Below are 22,554 nucleotides of genomic sequence, written 5' to 3'. Positions count from 1 at the left end.
AAAATGAGTCTTCCTCCTATCTTCCAGTGGTTTAAGACTTTAAATTTGGTTAACGCTTAACGAAATATTATGCATGGGTCATCTATACTTACTGTTGATCTGCAGTTACAATCTATAACGCAGATGTGTTGTGCAAACATTAATATGAGAGTTCAGTGTCTACATTCTTTACAAGTGCAAATAAATAGAATAAAATAGATGGGTTATTTTTGCATCCGTTGTGTCCGTACGCGCTGCTTGGAGTTCAACATGTCTGGAATGTATCTTGGAAGGCTTCAAAGAACAGGTTGTTCAGGTAAGTGATGGTGAATGGTAAATAGCTGCAATTCATCGCATCTGTGAAGACTTGGTCTTGAAATGTTCTCTTTTTGGATTATCTGGTTGAGTTGGTCCAATTTTTAATCTGGTCTCCACACATATAATGGTATGTTTACTGGTTCTCCACCAGGTGTTGCCTTATAATGTTAGTCTATCATTTTCCACCTTTATAATACCAGTATGCCATACAACGGTTTGCATGATGTAATCGCTTTCCCTAGTTATGTGCAGAGATTTTAAATCTGGCAGCTCATCTTTTTACCATATTGAGGGATTTCAATTATCAGTTTTCGTGGTTTTTATTTCTATCAATCCCATACTGTAGCGGCATATTGCGAATGTAGACGCACTTACACTCGATCTATCAGCCTTTATTTGTAATGTCTTGTGAAAAATTCCTCATGTTCTGACAACCAATCTTAGTTTCTCGGTTGATTTTTTTTTTATGAATAATGCAGAAAATGTAGTTTCCATCTTTGATCTGATGATAACTCAATTGCCAGATAATGATACTTGTTATTCGTAATATGTTTCTGTCTCATCAGACAAAAAATTGATTGGTTGACTATTAGACATGTTCACCATAAGCCGATACCGAAACCGAATTCGAATCCGTTACCGTAGCCGATAACGAAACCAAAAAGTGTAATGAATGGTAAATTTTATAATGTTAATAAGTTCAACGTTTTTACTCTATTATATTGTTTGAAATTTGATTACAGAAGACAGAGTATTTCTTCAATTCATCAATTCACATGAATCTAAAAACAAATCAACCATTATTTAAATACGCCAATGCAAGTAATATACAATTTTAGATGTTGATACATTTTATTTATGATGTACATTAAGCAGTTTTCGTTGTAAGGAAATAGTTGCAAATAGTGCTACAAACTTTTCTGCACAAATCTTTTCGACAAATTTGCGTTCATCTTTAAATTTGCCAATTCTTGGCCAATCAGCCTTCATATATTCCCATTTTAGCTGACGGATATGATATCAATGATCTGAAAGCTTGATGAAGAATTGGTCAAAATTGAAAATTTAGATGTTATTTGAATTATTTTATTTAAAATTCATGTGAATTCCAGGTGGAATAATATCGTGTGGTTTTCACGTGGATTTCACGTGGTTTCACATAAACTGATTTTATGTGACGGTTTCACCTATAAGTTTCACCTATAAGCGAAATGCAAGTGATTTTTTTGTGAGATTCACATGAATTTAAATTCACGTGAAATTGATGTGTACTTGAAAAAAAATAAAAAAATAAAAAGTTCTGAGGTCTACCTAAGTTGTAAATATAAGAATTATTAATTGTATAGTGACAGGAAATTGGAAATTCGGTTACAAACATAAGCTCTCAAGGAGGCTCGAGGGTACAAAAAAATCAGCAAAACTTGAAAAAAAAAAAATTCTTCACTACAGTTCTTTTTTATTTCGATATTACCTTGTTTCTCCTCTTAGTTCAACCAAAAAAAAGTACCTTAACAAAAATGCATGCTTCTCAAAGATGGACGACAGATACCAAGGGGACAGTCAAACTCACAAATCTAAAATAAACTGACAACGCCAAGGCTAAAAATGAAAAAGACAAACAGACAAACAATAGTACACATGACACAACATAGAAAACTAAAGAATAAACAACACGAACCTATCAAAAACTAGGAGTGATCTCAGGTGCTCCGGAAGGGTAAGCAGATCCGGCTCCACATGTGGCACCCGTCGTGTTGCTTATGTGATAACAAATCCGGTAAATAGTCTAATCCGATAGGTCACATTCATGAAAGGGAAGGGGGTTGTAGTTACGACGTAAGAAACATATCCGATATCATTTGTGAAACGGTTATTCCATAACGGTCAACCAACTCGCGATCGTGATGGCGTCTGTAAAATTTACAAATGATGATTTCAACTTCACCATTTGGAACTCTTTGTTTAATAGCTTTCTGGTGAGTAGCAACCCTCTATTGAAGGCACACTGCGAGCTTAAATGACTTGCGGTGACCCCATATTTTTTTATTTGATAAAGTATAGGATAAAGTTTTTTTTACCGAGTATGAAAATAACATAAACACAACATTATTACACAAAACATGCAGACAAGACATGCATATTGAACTACAAGCAAAGCACTACTAAATACATATCTAAACAAACCAATACTTTTAGCACAACTTACAGTTTAAGGATGTACTTAGGTGAGGTTAGGTGAAAAAGTTAAAATTGATACTATAAGCTGGTAGAGCATCAATTAAGGATAAAAGAAAGCTTACAATATTGATAGGTCATGGACCTCCTTTTCGAGATATTTAAGAATTGAAATATGGCGGGAAAAGGCTGACTCGGACTTTTAGGAAATAGCATATTTAGAAAAGATGCTAATTTTGAATATTTTTTCAAAGTATTTCTCAATTTTTTAATTGCTTTCATATTTTGCATAAGGTAGCATCTTTTTATAGTACGTATGCTGTGTGTTTTATTTAATATGCTTCTAGCATTAAGATTTGATGTAGATGCTGTTGTTAAAATAATAATGTACTGGCGCATCTTACTATTACTGGGATGCTAGTTTTGCATATAGTTTGTAAAACTATTTTTTTAATTTTTGGGGATGCTGGATTTCCTATATATTGAAATGCTGGCATCCCGTTATTTTGGGATGCTGGCATCCCGTTTTATTGAGATGCTGGCATCCCGTTTTTTGGGATGCTGGCATCCCGTTTTTGGGGATGCTGGCATCCCGTTTTATTGAGATGCTGGCATCCCGTTTTATTGAGATGCTGGCATCCCGTTTTATTGAGATGCTGGCATCCCGTTTTATTGGGATACTGGCATCCCGTTTTATTGGGATACTGGCATCCCGTTATATTTGGATGCTGGCATCCAAAACTGTAGGAGTGCAGACATCGCAAAATATCAAAATGCAGTAATCCTTCAAGTTCTGTTTGATATACCGTTGGCCGAATTTCTATAGATGTACTCCAATGCATAATTTGGTGTAATACAAAAAATAAAACAACAACAAAAATCCGTTTGTTGTTTCTTCCCAACACTTTATCTAATGACGTCAGAAATCTAATGACGTAAGAGGTGGTTTACCATCATGCGTAGAGATTCGTGCAGACACAGTAAACATGAAAAGAAATCAATTCTCAAGAATCACTTATACCGATATAAATATTTTTTGAAAAGTAATTAAAACAGATAACCCTTTTAATATTCTCTTATATATTAGTTTTTTTTATGTTTAATACTGAAAGCGCTTGCACTATTTTTTTACGCTAATTGCGGTAAATCCCACCCGCATGACGTCATGTAAAAAGAATGTTTAAAATCGGCGAAGTGGACATGGTTGCAAGGGGAAGGACGAAAAACACTTCTTTAGCCAGTATGCCGCAATTTATCATCATTTTGATATAACAATAACATATTCGCAATTAGAACGCTATTCATACAGGTAAGAAGATTTGCTTATATTTTACATGCACTTCGTAGTCCGAGATTTCTCAGATTTAGCCATTGATGACCCCCCCCCCCCCCCCCCCCACTCATTCATGACATAAGGAATGTTCTACTCAACTCGACAACTGTATCATGTATGTCTGTAATGGTTTCATATATAAATTATCGACATTATCAGATGTCGAATTTTTCTATAGGACTAAAAGACGATTTGACCTGTGCCCGTCCGAGATTACTCTGACGTCCTACGCTCATGGGCCTAGCTTGTTTTGCAAAACAGCTGTTTGAAGCACAGGGACTCGGTTAGCAGATTAAAATTTTGTAAATCAATGTTTTTAATTTATTTTTTATTATTTCCTGTCTATTTGCATTACTATATAAACGTATTTAAAGTTGCCATCACTATTTCTTTGTTTTCTGGCAATGTGCAGTTTACTATCCATATCCATATACTGAAAAAACCTAAAGGGATCTAAGTCGCCATCTTGAATTGCCTTACCTACGTTAGATAAAAAATAATTAAAAATATGAATAAATTACTATATACCTTACAACAGCCCTCATTTTCTTCCGAAATGATTCTTCTATAACATGCATATTTTGATTTGTGGATTAACAGAACCCTTACGAAGTTTGAGTTGCATTCGTGTCAGAATATTCAAATTTCCCGGCGAAAGCAACGTATCATTCGGAAACTTCCGGGTTGATGCGTTTACTACAACGATAAATCTTTATAAACAGACGAGTGCTGTCCCCTAACTTCATACCTACGCCACACCAAGATATCCTTCATATTAATTAAATATCAAAGAAAATTGTCTTTGAACGGCTAGTGCATGTATTGTTTCAATATCAGATTATCCTCCTATCCCTCCGCCCATTGAAAATATCAAATGATTGTCCCAAACCAGCGGGTTGTATTTCTGACATCCTGATATTTTTCAAATCATGGATTTATGCAGTACAACACTTACACTTATATAATCAGAGGAGTATGTATGTATATGGAAAAAGGGGCCTTCCGATTGAACTTCATACATGCATGTATGATAAGTTAATATACTTTTTCAAAGTATTACTCCAAGTTCACCTACCAACCGGCCCTCCCCCTTTTTTATATCCTGGTACTGTTAGTAAACCTTATAAATCCCATTGAACGTGTCAATATTTTTAGTAAATTCTTTATTTTATTGATGTGTCTTCGAACAAGTCAATGATTTATGTTACCCCGTTTGCAGAAAGGTTCTATTCGTTAACTTTGCGCTCGATATGTAATAATAAATCAAGGGACAGCACTCGTCTGTTTATATGGATTTATCGTTTTGGTAAACGCATCAACCCGGAAGTTTCCGAATGATACGTTGCTTTCGCCGGGAAATTTGAATATTCTGACACGAATGCAACTCAAACTTCGTAAGGGTTCTGTTAATCCACAAATCAAAATATGCATGTTATAGAAGAATCATTTCGGAAGAAAATGAGGGCTGTTGTAAGGTATATAGTAATTTATTCATATTTTTAATTATTTTTTATCTAAAGTAGGGAAGGCAATTCAAGATGGCGACTTAGATCCCTTTAGGTTTTTTTCAGTATATGGATATGGATAGTAAACTGCACATTGCCAGAAAACAAAGAAATAGTGATGGCAACTTTAAATACGTTAATATAGTAATGCAAATAGACAGGAAATAATAAAAAAATAAATTAAAAACATTGATTTACAAAATTTTAATCTGCTAACCGAGTCCCTGTGGTTTGAAGTCCGAGTAATCTCGGACGCATTTCAGTGACTTGATACGCCAGCCGGATAATATAATTCTGATTACTTCCAGAGGGGAAATTACAGACACAAAGGGTTAGGCAACAATGGTTAATGTCAGTCGCCAGATTCTCCCATGAGGGGGGATAGGAGGGGTTCTTATCCCGAAATCCCGGGCTTAAAAACATGAAATTCCGAAATCACGGGCTTAAAAACACAAAATCCCGAGGTCCCGAATTCGAAAAAAAAATTCCCGGATCCCGAAAGGGTCAATCCCGAAATCCCGAGTTTAAAAACATCCGATCACGGAGTCCCGATAAAGGTCCTATTCCCCCTCTCCCATGTCGTTGGGGAGTAATGCACTTCGATCCGTTTGTGGTAGCAAATGGTGATTCCAAAACTTTCTATAAATGGGATTTTGGGGGGGCACTGACTGCCATAACAGAGGGCCCCGCTAAAGTCTTCTTTTAATGTTTACCTGTATAATAAACCATTTTTTTCACACGAAAAAGGAGGGGGGCTGGACCCGCCTATGGTAGCGACGAGACTCCAAGACAGACATAGGGAAAACACATATATTCTTTTTATTTTGCCTTATTGAAGTATGTCCTTTTTCATGAAGTTATGAATAGTTTTGACAGAAATATGATCGACATAAACCCCACTGAGACGATTAACCACCATCAATATGGCCATGGCCAGTAAAATCATTGGGTCCGCAAATTTGATTTATTTACCCCTAGACAACCTATAGGAAAACCATTAAAATGCATCACTGGTAAGAGTCTGAGTTCAAGAAAAATAAAGTATGAAAAACTTAATTTAAGATTGATTTTCGGTCTAGAAAATTGAATGTGTTGTTTGCCTCTTTTTTGCAAGGGTCTAAAACTAGTTAACTTGTGCCCGTCCGAGATTTCTTTGATTCTTGACTTCCTACGCTCATGGGCCTAGCACGGGGGGTTAACTTCCTATTATTGGGTATACGGGGATGTGCCAAAAATATGGGTCATAATTTTGCGAGATTTTATATAAAAATGACCCTCCTTTTTAATGACATCCTATATTAAAATTCATTTACGTTTGATGACTGTATATTGATTTGGGGTATGATCTTCATAACGAAAAAATATATGTACACCAAACGATGTCAATTCATATATAAAAACTAGAGTAGCTGGTATATTTATGAATTATGAGTTAATGCTTATATAAGCATGGGTCATATTTTAAATATTGTATATAAGTATAGTTCATTCTTTCTTAAATATTTATATAACTATAGGTACTGAATTTCAGTGAATGTTATATTAAAATGGGTACGTTTTTTTAGGTAAAAATGGCAAACCCCTACCAAAAAAATATCGAAGTTACCGCCCCCTGGGGCCTAGCTTGTCTTGCAAAACAGCCGTTTGAAGTGTGAGTAATATCTGAGTAATGGTATGATTGCTAATGAAACAACTCTCCACCGGACTGAGACCAAATAATATAGCACTAACATGACTAAGCAGTTTACAATTAAATGTCAGCATATGGCCTCCAACAATGAACAAAATGTAAATATCGCTACAAGAGTTTTGTGTTCCAGGACAAGACTAAAATTTAAAAAAACCGCACAAATTAATGTGTTAACCGAATACGTCAATCTTAGATGGGAATTAAATTTCACGAAAGTCACTAAATACATGTAGGATGTATTTCTAAATAAAAACTTCGATGAAATTGAACACGTTTCTCCCTTTCAGTTTCATAATGTACAGTATAGACCTGGATGTTGTTCCACAAAATTTCAATTGAACTAGTGGTTCATATGTGTTTTGAATAGTTTTAACGAGTACGCATAAACAACAGGCATATATAATTTGGTGTGGAAAACTTAATTTAAAAGAAGTTTAAATAAAGATTTTCTTCGAATAATAATGTGTTTTCTCGTAGGGAAGGGGGTGTGCAAGTATTTTATTTTTACTATCAACCACGAGTGAGAAAGTAATCTTTAAATTTAATTCTACATCATTATGACATCATACATGAATATTTACTTTCGGTTCCCTAGTTTTGTGATGTTACAACGAAAAATTATTTTTGATAATCTTTCATATAATTATTATTTCTCTTTTCAGCATTTGTAAAGAGTAAAGAAGTGGCTTCACATTTCTGGTTACTATTCATGTGTTGTGTATTAATGTATCGCAACACTTTATAGTTATTGGACAGGTTATACTCAGACGACGAATCATCCAAACAGCACCAGATCATTTGTGATTCCAGCTGATTTCAGATTACTAGCAATACATGATAATAGAAAGTTTGAAAGTTCCAGTTCGTGTAACTGATTTGATTAAATAATTAAAAAATATTGAAATATCAAAATACAGAAAAAAAGATACAAGTTTAATAATGATTGTAATAAAAAAAAAGTTTTGTTAATGACATGAAAGACTCCAGTACTAAAATATGCTGACAAAATGTACTGACACATTGTAAGATGAATACAGCAAGTCCAGATATACTGACAATATCCAGTACGTACAGATCAAAGACACTGCACCAGTATCGATAATATATTTTTTTTAAATATTGCATTGTGGTACATGTTTTATGGTATACAGACAATAGTGCGGAAAACAAATCTCCTTACTTTATACATTAAATGCACCTCATATTTAGCATCTTCATAAAGGTACAGTCTCCAATCTGTTTTGTAGAGTGTATGTCCTGGATGACTATAATTAGTTAATCAGACATTCCAAAGGTTGATGGTCATTGGGCTTATTTTCAAAAAAATAAATTCTATGAACATTCGAAACATGAGCAGATTTGAAAATTGTAGTCCTGATGTCATATATAAATGTATTGTCTCGAGACCATTATACATGTAGTCAATAAAATGTATACATCATGTCTTTCATAATGGTAATCAAAGTCAGAAAAAAAACCTTTAAAATTGGCTTATTATTGGAAACTTACCGGTAGTACATTGACATAGTCTTATGGATATCAAATTGTTAACATCAGCATTCACATGGTAAACTAGAACTTTACAATTCAGACTCAGTTTGTTGGTCAAGTATACATTTCACATACTGACCTATGATGTCGCATTCTCAATATGCATTAAACTGGCCACTGGACATGAACAAAGACAAAAAATATAATCTTCCCGGCATTCATCAGTAGCTTTTTTTTATGTTTACTTGATTATTTTAGTATGCATTCAACACACATCAAAACCTTAGGAAATGTTCTGGGTGTTATATTGGTGGCTTAATACTAAAATCAATTGATTAGGAAGCAGCATTTAAGTCGTATTTCATAATGAAAAATGGTACATGTCTGCATGGTTGTGATGCCAGAATTCCTATATTTTGGGATGTCAGCATCCAGATATGTTGGGATGCCAGCACGCATATATATTGGGATGCCAGCATCCGGATATTTTGGGATGCCAGCATCCAGATAAATTGGGATGCCAGTATCCGGATAAATTGGGATGCCAGCATCCGGATGAATTGGGATGCCAGTATCCGGATAAATTGGGATGCCAGCATCCGGATGAATTAGGATGCCAGCATCCAGATGAATTGGGATGCCAGCATCCAGATATATTGGGATGCCAGCATCCGGATATTTTGAGATGCCAGCATCCAGATAAATTGGGATGCCAGCATCCGGATATATTAGGATGCCAGCATCTGGATATTTTGGGATGCCAGCATCCAGATAAATTGGGATGCCAGTATTTACATAAATTGGGATGCCAGCATCCGGATATTTTGGGATGCCAGCATCCGGATATATTGGGATGCCAGCATCCAGATATATTGGGATGCCAGCATCCGGATATTTTGGGATGCCAGCATCCAGATAAATTGGGATGCCAGCATCCGGATATATTGGGATGCCAGCATCCGAATATTTTGGGATGCCAGCATCCAGATATGTTGAGATGTCAGTTTCCGTAGTATGTTGGGATGCCAGAATCTATAAATAATTGGAAGCCAGCATCCAAACGTTGAGGTATGCAATGGACTTCAATATGAAATTAAAAGTATTACATCAGCATCTATCAAAGGTGGAGATGCAATTTTAATTTTGTTCTTCATTATCCGCAGACACTTTTCTTAAATATGCCATATACAGAAATAAGAAGTGCTTTTTATACACAACAATTTCACAACTACAAAAGTTATTAATATAATCGAGAGAGCATCCATAATCTTTGAGAATTAATAAAACCTATAATGCAGTTTCTACTATTCATAGAAATAAATGAATCAGTATGATTTTTTGTAAAATGAGCATATGTTGATACTAAAACAAATGCAATATAGTAGAAATATTCCAAATATGGAACATGGCTGTAACATTTTCTCGGGACATTGAAATATTTAGTAGAATACAACATAATTTTCCTTAAAAATTCAAAAATTGTCAAAAAATTCTCTTTTAGCATATGAGAATTACAAATTTTAGATGAGAACTCATTTATGAAAAAGCACCAAGGAGGCCGAACATTTGACACAAAATCCAAAACCTCACCTAAGTACATCCTTAACACACCTAAAGTTAAGCACAAATAAAATTATAACATGCATACAAAATTAAAGACAATAACAAGTAAGAGCAACTTCTAAAATATGAAAAAGCTTATCTACATGCAGAACAGCAGTTTGAACCATTCCAGGACTGTATAAGGCAATTGAGAGAAACAGTTTGTAGGTATGAAATGGTCAGGTAGGGGAATTGATAGTTAATAAAAAAAAATAAGTTGATTTTAGTTGATTGATTTAAGATTGGCGCCTTATGGTGCTCCCACCAAAAGGAGAAACATTCGATAGTTTATCAAATCCATGCATAAAATCTCGTGTTCCTCCCTAGTCCTTTTCGGCTCCTTATACATTTGACAGCGATTGTGTAACTGTAAGAAATTGTTACCTGATTTACTTTCACCCATATTCTTTAATGTTAAAACAAATTAACAATGTACTGTACGTGTTTTATATATTGGCATCGCGAAAACGAAATGAATGAAAAGAACTAGAAGAAGGGGTCATTCACCTTTTTTAAATAGGCGAGTCCACAGGCACTAGACGTTCTGTCTAAAAAAAAAAGCCTTCTCTATATCATATATATGGACACTATTTTCTTCTCATTGCCAATATTTTTATACTGTTGACAGAACGTCTAGTGCCTGTGGCGAGTCATAAATTTTAGAAATATACCTTCATTAAGTTCATGACAAATTAGTTATATATGACATTAATACACCTTATCGCTATTTGTCCGCCATTACTGGACATCACACAGGGTCCCGTAAAATTTTGACGTCATAATTCAAAATATCTGACGCCACAATGGAAAAGTGATTGTTGTATGACGCCAATAGTTCAAGCGGAATAGATTCTCGGGTCAAGCGGGAATAGCGATAAGGTGTATGATAACTATTAGTCAGGGTTTTAGCTAGGATTTTGAGGGCTTTAGTCACTTTTGCGCGTGATAAAAATCAGCCTTATTTTTTTATAAAGCAAGGGATCTAGGATGTTTATCAAACTAGCTATACATATATGTCCAAGTCCTTCAAGGACTAGTCTAGGATCTTTGAAGACTTTAGGATTGCTAATGTAGGCAGTTATTTGCAATATTGAATGAATTGACCGATGTGATGCTAAGATATGAAGATAAGAACAGGGATCTGGAAATATGGTCAAAACTTCACTTCAGTTATTTTCAGGGCACACCCCTTATCAACAAAAGTTGGGTGCCTTTATTTTTAACCACTGCACAAATGAACTTGTAACGACTTTTTCACTTCACAATGGTAACATGGTTTTTTTTCTTGCAATTATTGTAAATATGTTTAGTTTTAATTTGTTTCCCTAGCATGTGCCTTCTTGTAATCTTCAACATATTGAAGTTAAGAAGTATTATGTAGATGTAGATGTGCACTTTTGTCATGACTATGAAGTAATTTAATGATTTAAAAAATTCTTTTCAAAAATATTATAAAACAGAAACAGTCAAATATAATTATTGCAGTAGTCCAAATAATTATGAGATCTTGAAAGGTTAGAATATTTTTTTTTACCCCTTACATTGACGCAGGAAGGCGTCAAATAAAAAAATAAAAATGGCCATCAAGACGTCTTAAATATTTGGACTATTTTTGTGGATACTATTAGATCCCTCTGACAAATTATGATGAGAATATTTCAGTCAGGGATATAACTCTATCCTATATTACAGGAAAATAACATACATTTGTTATTTTGGACTAAAAAATCAAAGAACTGTGATAACATACGTATGTTACATGTTTCAAATTGATGATATACATCATAAGTTTAGTTAAAATGTATACAAGTTCTATTGATATTACTATTGTCTTAACTATTGAAAGATGTAACAGTTCATAGTATTCCAATTTTGAATAGTACACCTATATGATATTACAGAAAAATATGCCTGCAATAACTAAGGCCAGGATTTTTTAATTTGTTGGTTTACGGATCTGCCGACCCGATTTTGCTGATTTCCAGAATAAAAATAAAATCGAATTTCTAGGCTTTTTTTTATTCTCGCCGACCCTAACAATGCATTATCCCCGAAAAAGAATTAAAATATCCTTTTTTTTTTAAATGAAATGCATTAATCACTAACAGAAGTGGCATATCACTTCTGTTGTGAAAAAATGAAACTTCCAGTTTACGTTTCTAAAAATAGACAAATCAATTATTAATGACCTTGAAATGTCGTTTGCGCAAATAATTTTGCGGAACGAAACCTGTGTTTAAAACCAATTACACAATAAGTTCGTTTCCCTTATTTGTCACCAGTCCGTAAGATGCATGTTCTCATAGAAATAGACTTGTCCAAATGTGGACAGGTGGAAGTTCAAGACATCAGCACCGACCGTGCAAGGGCTGTATAGCCAGTCAAGGTCGTTAAAAACTTCCATTTGTTGTCAAGACATCAGTTTAAAGTACGGAATTTCAACAAATCATTTGATATTTACTTGTTTCATAGACTATAATAAAAAAAGCACTTTTGGATAAAAAAAAAAACGGGAATGCATAACAACAGATTATTTAACCTGATATTCTCGTTTTTCCAGTGGACGAGTCTATTACGTTTTTGACACGTGTGTTGAAACTTATTTTCGTACGACGTTTTTACTTTTTTTTCTTCATCAGTTTTCGTGCTTATTATTTTTCACCAAGTTTTGATTAAAAGCTTAGTCAAATAACTGACGTGAATCTGTTTTTCTTGTTTGTGAAATGATGATATAATTTCTTCTTTGTCCGTGTACTCACGTTTTTTTACGGGAAATTATTAGACAATGTCATGCGATGTTAACAGCTGAGCAATAATATTTCATCAAACTAAAATTTAAGAAAGATGACAAAATAGTATGACAAACATATTATTAGAAAGATGAAATATATTTTTATTTTGCATATCAGTTTTCTGTCTTGAAAGATCTTTTTTTTTCTTTTTTTTCCGACCAACCGACCCGATTTTTTCATGGAGAAAATCCGTAAACCAACAAATTAAAAAACCGTGGCCTAAAGGGAGTTATCACAGCTTCTCTATATCACTTCAAAGCATTTGCTCAGATATTATGTGCTTAATTACAATGTATTTTAATTTATTGTAAGAAATAATGACCAGAGAATGTAATGAGGTTCTGCGCAAGTTTCTCAGTAATTCCCAAGTGTCTTATATAATAAGTTACATTTCTTTAATAACAAAGCCTTGTTATCACAGCTAGGTTAATTCCAAAATAGCCTTGTCTCATTGATTAACCATGGTTAATCAAAAATGTATTAATTCAATTTAAAAATTAATTATCAAGGCTATGCATTTAGTTTCTGCACAAAGTCTCAAGAGTTCCCTAGAGTCCACTATAGATTAACTAATTTTACAAATAACAAACATATGTTATTACAGATTTAGATTTAGAAAATTTAAGGAAAAGTATCTGTAATAACACACACAAGTTATTTTCTGTAATAACCCTATAGAGTTATATCTCTGACTGTATTTTGACGATATAATTTTAACCAATTTGACCATTCGACGCCTGACTTTAAAGGGCATTCCTACTGTCTTGTTGGGACTTACACATGTACATGTATGTATTATCGCATCAGATCTATAGCTCATGCAAAGACATATAGTATTTACACTTTGTATTGTATTATTAAAGCTGAATTTTATCTCCGCATTATCTGTGGTGTTCACTTCTTCTTCTACCATGTTTACATGCCAAATAATCACTGATAATGAGAAAATGTTTACATCTTTTGCAGAGCAATCGATAATATTCAAAACCAAAGAAAACTTTTATACATAAATGTTCATGAAGTGAAATGACAGACAAGGAACAACAAGAAGATGAACTATTAGCACTAACCAGTATATATGATGAAACAGTGCTGTCAGTGTCAGATGATACAGAAGAACCTGGAGGACAGTTTCTAGTCAGTTCACATATACCAGATAATTTTAGTATAAAGTCTCTGTCTAAAGGTAAGATTTATACAGAAGAGCATGTAGTGAAGAACTTGTCTCCTATTTCTCTTCACTTCCAGTTACCTAAACACTTTACTATTGTACATACATGTACATGTACCCGGTATGTAATGGGTTTTTAACATTAACATATATATTATATTTCCAGATAACAACTTAACAAGACAGAAATACATGTATTGAAACATCTGCCTACTATTTTTCCAAACTTCCTTTTGATGTTGGCACTTTTAATAGTGTAGGATGTTGGTTTTTCTCATTGTTAAAGGCTGTATGGTTGCCTATGATTGCTTACATCCACTTACATCATGTCTAAATTTGAACTTTGATGGATAGTTGTCTCATTGGCAATTATACCACAACTCTTTTATATTTCAATATTCCCTTCACTATAAAACACTTTCCTTTTGTACTTAATGGGTCCTTAACATAACTTACATTATATTTTCAGATAACAAGATAGAAGAACATGTAGTGAAGAATCTGCCACCTATTTCTCTTAACTTCCAATTACCAAAAGATTACCCTTCAGTAACCCCACCACAGTTTACCCTGTCGTGTAAATGGTTGAATAGGAAACAGGTATTTATAGATTTTACGGAATATAATATTTTCATAACTAACACGTTCTTCACAACAGAAATAAGAGTATCAATAATTGGTCAAAACTTTTGTTTGCTGACATACAGATTAATTACAGGAATTTAATGGTACATGTATTTTAAACCTAGTTTATTATCATTTTTGTCACGACTGAAACTTTTGTTGCAGAAAGCTCAACATAGGGATAGTTATCTGGAGCCGGTGTTAGCAAACTTCCGAAAAGCTTTTTATTTTAGAAGGTGGAAGACATAGATGCATATAATACTTTGTTTATAGATGCCACATGTTACAAACTTTCTGTCGGTCACATGTTTATTGTCCTTGACCTCATTTTCATGGCCCCTGACTTTAATTTGCATCAACCAAATTGCTATGAAACTTATACACTGTTTATTACTACAAAACAAAGATTAAGATTTTATTTTGGTGCCTTTATTTGTACTGTTCTTAGAGTTATGTTCTTTTGCAAATGGAACTCTTGCTGAATTTTTGGTTTCAATTTCCTAACTGACATTTTCCTTCACCAAATGTTATAAAACTTACAAGCAATGCTTATCACCACAAAACACAGATCAAGTTTAAATTAAGGTGACATCACTTTTACCTTTATAGAGCTATGACCCCTTTTAAACATAAAAATTGTTGTGAATTTTAGTTTGCCTCAACCAAATAATATGAATCTTATACACAAAGCTTTTTACCACAAAACACAGATCAAATTTGAATTTTGTTGTGGTCACTTTTACATTTCTAGAGTTATATACAATGTATGTTCTTTTAAAAATGGAAAAATTGCTGAATTTCTGTTCTCTAACTTATGTTTGCCTCAACCAAATTTTATGAAACTTGTACACAATGTTTATTACAACTTACATCAAGTACAAATTTTGGTAGTGTCATTTTACTGTTATTGGATTATGTCCCTTTACAATGTTATATGCAAGCCGGACCATCATCTGGGTCTAGTGAATAGATTCTCCATTTATTTATGGAATGTTGTATACATTTAAAAATTGTAAAACTATCTCTTTATAACTAACTAAACAAAGTAATAAAATGATATACTGATATTTAAATTTTCTTTCAGCTAACTAAATTATGTCTAAGATTAGATGAAATTTGGGAAGAATATAAACCGTGTGTTGTTGTGTTTTTATGGACAAGTTTTCTTCAGGATGAATCTTATGAATTTCTTGGCTTATCTGATACATTAGACTTAACTACGCCCCAATCCATAGAAAGAAAACAATCAACGGAGAAGTATGATCGAAGAGCTATCCAGGACATAGCCTCTCAAAATAGACTCCTTGCAACACTTATTGACTATGACAAGCAGGTTAAACAGATTGAATTTGACAGGACATTGTTTGAGTGTAAAGTTTGTTTTTGTGATAGAACAGGTTCACAGTGTATTAACTTTTATGAATGTGGTCATGTTTACTGTAAGGAATGTATGAAGGAATACTTCACAGTTCAGATTGGTGAAGGAAATGTGAATGGTTTGTACTGCCCTGAAGACAAATGTGAATCACAAGCTCACCAATCTCAGGTAAAGCTATAACTTAAGGTTTCAAAAGCATGTAAAAGATAAGCGGAAGATACTATAGGAACATTCAAGCTCAAAAGTAAAAAAAATCAACTGACACTGCTATGGCAAAAAAAGAAAAAAGACCAACAAACAACTGAACAGTACACAAAACATGAAAAACTAACGACTGAGCGACATGAACTCAACAAAACTGGGGGTGCTCTCAGGAATGGTCGGCAGATTCTGATCTGCATGTGCCACCTGTCATGCTAGTAGTAGTACAAACACTGTGATATTCTATTAGTTTTAACAAAAACATTTGGTAATTCTAGTACATTTTGTCAGTTACACATCCTTTGCCTTGTTGAATGTTATTTAAGATAGCATTAGATGTAGAATGTGAATAGGAAAAGCAATATATATCTAGTTAGTTAACAATTATTGATTACCCTTGACATTCCAATGCACTAGCTTTTAGCTTTCAAATATTAACATTAGAGGATACATTGTATTATCTATAGTATGAGCAAAAATAGACGGGTGTATATATGTTGATGAGACAGCAACCCAGTGACACAAATAACTTTGCTGACATTTACAATCAAACACATAGCTTAGATAAAATCCACCCCTTGAAGATAAAGAAGACAATAATGAGAGTTAGTTGGATGCTGTCTTGTTCATGCTACTAATAAAAAACTCTAATTTCAGGTAAAGGAACTTGTTCCACCAGAATTATATGCCAAGTATGATAAACTCCTTCTACAGACTGGTTTAGATACTATGCTGGACATAGCCTATTGCCCTCGACCTTCCTGTCAACAGCCAGTTATCATGGACAAGGAGATGTCCATGGCCTCTTGTGCTAGCTGTTGTTTTGTATTTTGTACGCTTTGTAAACTTAGTTATCATGGATTGTCACCATGTAGGATAAAAGCAGGTTTGTATCATTCTTACATTCTATCTGAGAATGTTAACTTTACATGATTGTCTGAGATTATCACCATGTGGAATCAATTTATTTTGTAAATTTCTGTTTATCTAATATTTGAGTCAAAACTTGTCTAAACTCATGTAAAAATAGAGAACTGTGATGGTTAGATTGGGAAAAAGGTAAAAGGATGTGATTGATACCATAATCTATAATACTGGAAAACAATACATAAAAGGATTAATGTCTTGACATTATGTTCATACAAGTGCAGAAAAAAGAAATTAAATTGAAATTTTTAATTAAAATGTGTTAAATGCTGTCTGCATTTATTCCTTTCCCAACATTATACATTTTTTTTGTAGTTAAAAACTTATATGTTTATTTTGTTAACTTTCACTAAGCTCTAAACTAGCTTTATATTTATTCCTATAAAAAATTACAGAGGGATTAAGGAAATTGAAGGATGAATGGTTGAATGGAGATGAGGCGACAAGAAAACTTTTAGAGAAGAAATTTGGTAAAGCTGCCATCCAGCAGGCTGTAGAGGAATCGTTTAGTAATGAATGGTTGGACAGCTTTGCCAAAAAATGTCCCCATTGTGGGGCACAAATACAGGTAATAATTTAACAAATAGCTCAATAGCTTCCGCAAATGATTTCCACACAATTTCACAGATAAACAGAGGAAATTGAAATACCATCTTGTTACTAAAAATTATAGTATCACATTCATAACATAATCTATAAGTAAACCACTTCAGATAGCATCACATATAGCATCACATTTAAGATTATAGCATCACATTTAAGATTAAAGCATCACATTTAAGATTAAAGCATCACATTTAAGTTTAAAGCATCACATTTAAGTTTATAGCATCACATTTAGTTTAAAGCATCACATTTAAGATTATAGCATCACATTTAAGATTATAGCATCACATTTAAGTTTATAGCATCACATTTAAGATTATAGCATCACATTTAAGATTAAAGCATCACATTTAAGATTATAGCATCACATTTAAGATTATAGCATCCTATTTAAGATTATAGCATCATATTTAAGATTATAGCATCACATTTAAGATTATAGCATCATATTTAAGATTATAGCATCATATTACCATGATATTAAAAGGACCTGGGGAAAACACTGATTGACTAATGAAGAGAACAATATCAAACTTGTTTGGATAGGCACTTGTGGTTGTCTTACTGTAATTAAATAATGTGTGACCCAGTTGTAAAGGCAAACAAAAACAAGAAGAAAAAAACATAAGGCTATTGGTTATTGTTTTTAAGACATATGTTAAATAGATGTTCAAGTTTTATGACATTGTAATCAATTGATTCATATCAAAAACAAACGGACCAACACACTTATTAAATGATAACAGTAAATCACAAGATTGGTCAAATTTAACAAAGTCTTAGTATAAATGACAATTTGAACACAATAATAAATGAGATAAATAACTTTTCTTTCCTCAGAAAATAGATGGTTGTAACAAGATGACGTGTATGAAATGTCGTGCCCATTTCTGTTGGATTTGTAATGGCTTCCTGGCGAAAGCTAACCCGTATTCACACTTTAGTGAGATGGGCAGTAAATGTTTCAACAGATTGTTTGAAGGTGTTGACATGGGAGATGATGATGACGACTGGGATCAGTGGCTATAAATAGAAACTGGGAGAGACCAAAGGGAGATAATTTATGGGATCGATGGATATAAATAGAAACTTGGAGAAACCAAAGGGAGATAATTTATGGGAGATGACTGGGATCAGTGGATATAAATAGACATTGGGAAAGACCAAAGAGAGATAATTTTTGGGATCAGTGGATATAAATAGAAGCTAGAAGATACCTGAGGGAGATAATTTATTTAGGGATACACAAGTCAAAATGTATGAAGTTGTGTTAAAAGATAATTCATTGCAAGAATGAGCATGCAACATACTTTGAGTTTGTGAATTAAATTTTTAAATTAATTATTTTTTATTTCTACAAATTCTTTTTGAATTGGATGTATGATTTGTATTTTTTAAGGTAATTTCTTCTTCTAGGACAAATTAAAGGATACTTCTTGAGTCATAAATGACAGGTGCTTATTTTTACTAAACACATTTAATCAGCAAATAAAGAATTACACTTACCAGTAAAACAATACAAAATTGAATTCTACCAAACAATATATATAGTCACTAAAAACAATTTAAAGTAATAGTAACGATGCCATTTATATAACACAGAATATTGGACAGTTATAATATAGTTTGATTTGAATCTGTTACCTCAATAGATAAAAAGATGTGGAATGAGTGCCAATGAGACAACTCTCCATCTAAGTCACAACTTGTAAAAGTAAACCATTATAGGTCAAAGCAGGGTCTTCAACACATAGCCTTGGCTCACACCGAACAGCAAGCTGTAAAGCTATGAACAGCCTGAACCTATCTGAATTTATAGGTTGTTTATATATGTTATTCCTTACCATGTTACAGTGATTTTAAGAATGAATGAAGTTCCTGCTATCTACACTGTTACAGAATCATATTTTCTAGTTTTGCAACATTGAGGGCATTGTTATGTAACTTAGCATTTGAATTATATTGTTAACTTTTATTGGTTTATCATGATGCAAGTATTGAATAAATGAGAAATTTCATGTTGGAAGGGAAAATATAGATTCCACCACTACATCATGTTGTTTACGATATTAATCCTCTTGAGACAGTTAAATTTTAACTGTAAAACAGTGAATAACAAGAATGTGTCCAAAGTACACGGATGCCCCACTCGCACTATCATTTTACATGTTCACTGGACCGTGAAATTGGGGTCAATACTTTAATTTGGCATTAAAATTAGAAAGATCATATCATAGGGAACATGTGTACTAAGTTTCAAATTGATTGGACTTCAACTTCATCAAAAACTACCTTGACCAAAAACTTTAACCTGAAGCAGGACGAACGAACAGACGGACGAACTGACGAACGGAGGCACAGACCAGAAAACATAATGCCCCTCTACTATCGTAGGTGGGGCATAAAAATTGTAGTACACAAGATATAGTAGTAGAATCTGTTTCTATGATGATTTTAAAGTTTGTCCTTCCTTTTTAGAGATTTTAAGAAAGTTGTGTTCTTTATATATGTCCTTTTTTCATGACATCACAATAGAAAATTCAGAAGAAATCAAGAAATTTTTACCATTCATTTGCATAGAACAGTTATTTCACCAGTGAGTAGAACTGTTTGGAAAATAGTAAAAAGAAAAAATGTCAAGTCTGAAAGGAGGAATTTTAAGTTTAAAGAGTTAAATGTCAACTTGCAATTGGGAGTGAGAAATGTAAATTGGAATTTTTTGTAAGAAAGTCAAAATGAAAATGAGAAATTTAAAGAATAGAATGTCCCTATTGGTCTTTAATTCATTTTCAGCCTAACTATGATTCCCCTTGAAATTCTAGGATTTGATGCTGTGTGTTCATTTCCAGTGTATTGTTGTGACATGTATAATTCTAGAAAATTGATGTATAAAGACATTTAGAATACTTTGGTTTGAGTATTATCTCTGCAGATGTATAACAGAAATTAACCTTTTATGGAAAACAAGTACCTATTATTTCACATTGCCTTCTGTTTTTTAAAACATATAAGGACTGAATAGGAATGTTTATAATGATCAATAAAATTATAAGATACAATTTCACTTCCAATAAGAATAATATTTAAAAATTTGTTAACTAAGAAATCACATATTACACCTCAGGAATATATAGTCTGGATTTTGAAATTTACTGCATCACGTTTCTAAATATCAAGTATTTCTGTTGAAATATAAATATTTGTACAAAGTAAATAAAGTAATTGTCTATAATCTATACCCTTCTTTATCTCTAATAGTAGCACACCAAAGTATATTATTATAGCATATTGTATTCGCTAGGAGAAGAAAAGCTTGTATATGCAATTTCTTTTCGTAAAAAATCACTGATGGATAAAAACTGTATTGATGAAAAACAGTTGATATGGTTAATGGATAAATATTGATGAAATGGGAAGGGCTTAGGGGTGATGATATTTGTGAGTTTTGTCTTCCTTCATTGTATTTTTATTTAAGGTGGCTTGTGGGTTCAAAAATTTTAGCAAAAAATTAAACCTTTATTTTTTCATTACAAATTTTATTCATTACACAATTAGTTGTAACTTTACGATATGGTACAAAAAAACAATCCAAAAAAATTATTGGTTTGGCCCCAGATGACTTTGAAAATTAAAAAAGCTCCAAGTTATCTCCCTTTGGTGCAAAAATACCATTTTTTGGCCTTAAATTTGAAATATCTTTTTTAACTCATCGGTGACATATATTTTTTATTATTGTTTTTAAATAAGCTGTACATAAACTAAATAATTGTAAAATTTAAGCGATTTCTTATATTAGGTTATTTTCTTATTTCAATATTACCTCTTTTTCTCCTATTAGTTCAACAGAAAAAAAGGACATTAACAAAAATGTATGCTTCTTCCAGAGGCAGATTTTAGCTTAAATGAACGGTGACCCCATCTTTTTATTTCATTTTTCTTTTAAGTATATGATAAAGTTCATTCATGAACTTATATAGCGAAATCCTATAATAGAAAAAAAAATCATTTATACCCAGGAGCCCCCTTAAGAGGAAAGATATTATAAATGCTAAATTATTTATGTGTTGTTGAATTTATTATTGATTTGTACAATTTTAAAATAGTTATATTTGCCTCATTTCATTCTGCACTAAAACAAAGCTATTTTTGTTTATTTATATGAGTCAGAGGGTATGTGTTAAAAGAATTTGTGTGATGTGTTGTATAACCCTACTATGTTATCTTTTAATTTACAATTTGTAATATATGATTATTTTGATTAATAAGTTAAAGCTTATATGTAATAAAGCTCTTGTTGAAATAAAAAGACTACCAGTGGTATTCAAAACAGGATCTTGTGCATCTTTTACAACATATGACATAAAACTATTAGCATTTGAAAAAATATTCAGTTCTATAAATGCTGAAACAAATTGAATTACAACTCATGGTCAAAATTATATGCAGTGTTTTATAAGTTGATTATTACTAAAAATTGAAGTAAAGTTTCCAAGCACCTGTTCTCCTTCTATCAGCTAGCTTGTGAAGACTAGTATTGAGGAAGCAGATCTTTGATTGTACTTTTTGCAAAATCAGATTTTATAAATTGTCTTTCAAATTTGACCAGCATTATCATGAAAAAAAGACATTAAACAAATTATTATTTACAGTATTAAAACTCCTCAAATAGACAGGATTAATTGTCAATCTCTCAATATTAAATATCCTATAAGATCCAAACCAGCACAATGTATTGTTGTTTTGAGAGTTATATAATAAACCT

General features: G+C 32.7%; 1 protein-coding gene across 2 annotated transcripts; it reads left to right on the top strand.

The window, feature by feature from the left end:
- The first annotated feature begins 10,422 nt into the window (after positions 1-10,422).
- Positions 10,423-22,111, top strand: LOC134695763 (E3 ubiquitin-protein ligase RNF14-like). Of its 2 annotated transcripts, XR_010102840.1 has the most exons (8): positions 10,423-10,462; positions 13,852-14,071; positions 14,526-14,656; positions 15,765-16,226; positions 16,917-17,145; positions 17,582-17,754; positions 18,633-21,267; positions 21,822-22,111. XR_010102840.1 is itself a non-coding variant. In XM_063557175.1 (7 exons), the coding sequence occupies exons 2-7, from the start codon at positions 13,912-13,914 to the stop codon at positions 18,819-18,821; spliced, it is 1,344 nt and encodes a 447-aa protein (XP_063413245.1). In that variant the 5' UTR covers positions 10,423-10,462; positions 13,852-13,911; the 3' UTR covers positions 18,822-22,111. The 2 variants fall into 2 exon arrangements, 1 of the variants encoding a protein (XP_063413245.1); XM_063557175.1 differs by having other exon boundaries at positions 18,633-22,111.
- Positions 22,112-22,554: the final 443 nt, after the last annotated feature.

This window comes from Mytilus trossulus, chromosome 14, assembly GCF_036588685.1.
Source record: "Mytilus trossulus isolate FHL-02 chromosome 14, PNRI_Mtr1.1.1.hap1, whole genome shotgun sequence".
NCBI classification, from domain to species: domain Eukaryota; kingdom Metazoa; phylum Mollusca; class Bivalvia; order Mytilida; family Mytilidae; genus Mytilus; species Mytilus trossulus.
This window is presented reverse-complemented; position numbering and strand designations above follow the sequence as displayed.

What these genes read in the sequence shown, in the direction of transcription:
- LOC134695763 (XM_063557175.1), top strand. Translation starts at nt 13,912, where the DNA reads ATGACAGACAAGGAACAACAAGAAGATGAACTATTAGCACTAACCAGT. An exon ending in CACAAGCTCACCAATCTCAG is followed by an intron (nt 16,227 to 16,916) that starts GTAAAGCTATAA and finishes CTCTAATTTCAG; the next exon opens with GTAAAGGAACTTGTTCCACC. An exon ending in ATTGTGGGGCACAAATACAG is followed by an intron (nt 17,755 to 18,632) that starts GTAATAATTTAA and finishes TTCTTTCCTCAG; the next exon opens with AAAATAGATGGTTGTAACAA.